At 34.3% G+C, this 1674-nt stretch overlaps 1 protein-coding gene across 2 annotated transcripts in view; it reads left to right on the top strand.

Annotated features, from left to right (window-relative positions):
* LOC108692410 (putative polypeptide N-acetylgalactosaminyltransferase 9) overlaps positions 1 to 1674 on the top strand; it is a 76076-nt gene that overhangs the window by 68681 nt on the left and 5721 nt on the right. Inside the window, exon 8 of one of the 2 annotated variants that reach the window (XM_018200641.1) lies at positions 746 to 856. The exons of the other annotated variant lie outside the window; for it this stretch is intronic. Coding sequence (XP_018056130.1) covers positions 746 to 856 — 111 coding nt within the window. The remainder of the gene's footprint in view (positions 1 to 745; positions 857 to 1674) is intronic. 2 annotated transcript variants of the gene reach the window in all.

Raw genomic sequence — 1674 nt, 5'->3', positions numbered from 1 at the left:
CACACACACACACACACACACACACACACACACACACACACACACACACACACACACACAATAACACACACGCACACGCACACACGCAACACACATATATACATCGTATGGTTTGGTCGTGAACACACGCGTCGGACCGAGCGAAATACGAGCAGACCTCATTTTCAATTTGTTTCCGTCTATTTGAAAAATGGAGAACGCAATCCGCGGTCTGCGCGGTCCCCGCTTTGCCAGGCATGCATACCGCAGAATCTGTGCATGAAAAAAAAAGAATCATTGCGCAACGAAGAGCGTGACTTTTCTGTCTTTTCATATTCTGTTTTAGAATTCTCACGAGAGATTGAGTCAACGAATCTCGTTACCAGAAATACAAAAACATGGATTTATTAATCTTGTTACATTGTTTTACAGGTATAAAAGCGTCGCGTGTCGTCGTGTGTATTTTTATAATCTGATTTTAATAAGACAGAGCATCAGCGATTTTTGCATCGACATTTCGAACTGAATACTCATTCGTATTTAATTCGATCGAGAATAATTTTCCATTTTAATTCCAAAGTTTCACGATGAAATGTCAAGTCGAGGAAATAACAAAAATATTAAACAGAAATGTCCAAATGGCACATCGTTGATGTTACTTTCTTTCTCAATAATCTGTTTATTAATATGTACATATATTCTTGGGTATTACTAACGGTGCGATGGATACACGTTAATGTCCGAAAAAATTACTAACAACAAACAGGTCCGAAACCTCGGCGAAGGCGGTAACACCTGTCTGGACTCGCCCGCTCGCAAGGCCGATTTGCACAAACCGTGCGGACTGTATCCCTGTCATCGACAGGGTGGAAATCAGGTACAATAGACATCCTCCTCCTGAAAAATTTCCTTCACCACAACTTCAACACATTGTCCCACGAAATGCTTGTGCATGCTTGATGTGTGCAACTGTTGTCCTCAAAGTTCAAAACGGAAACACGATTTTTGTTGAATTTGATTTGATTTTTACATTCTGCTATAAAGTTCTCCACGCTGTCACTGACGTTTGCAAGTATTATACATAGGTACGAGCTTGTGACTATATTTCGAGTTTATTATTTGTTACGAGTATATCCACTGTAGAATAATGTGTTTTATTTACATCATAGTATCAAAAATTGATGATAATATATATGTAATAGAAATTAAAAATACTGTGAGTAACCAAATTTCGATCATTGATTTATAAATTGAATTATAGTATAAATCAATTTATAAATCAAAGAATTTAGTATGTATGCGACCGGTGTGATGAATTATATTGATGGCAATCAATTGTTCTGTTACTCGACGTACAAAATGACAATTGAAAAGTTGCTAAAATTAAATAGTTGTTATTTTGTTAACGAATGAATAGAATAAAAGGAAATAAAATGAACATTAAACCTTGAAAAATTCATCATTTTGATTAGATAGCAAAAATCTACATTTCTAAATTGTATAATATAAATAGTTATAAAAATCAACATTATAAAAAAAATTTGGCTAGTTCTACGACTCACTATCAGTAATATATTTAGAATACCTTGCTATAAGCATTTTCATGAAAGTTTATTTAGAATGCTTTGAAGGCAAAATTTTTAATATTAGAAAATGCATTGATAATTTTTAAAAGTGCCTCGATTATTTTTTTTA

This window comes from Atta colombica, unplaced genomic scaffold (assembly GCF_001594045.1).
Source record: "Atta colombica isolate Treedump-2 unplaced genomic scaffold, Acol1.0 scaffold7, whole genome shotgun sequence".
NCBI lineage: Eukaryota > Metazoa > Arthropoda > Insecta > Hymenoptera > Formicidae > Atta > Atta colombica.
Note: the sequence above shows the minus strand (reverse complement) of the source record. Positions and strands in the feature narration are given on the sequence as shown.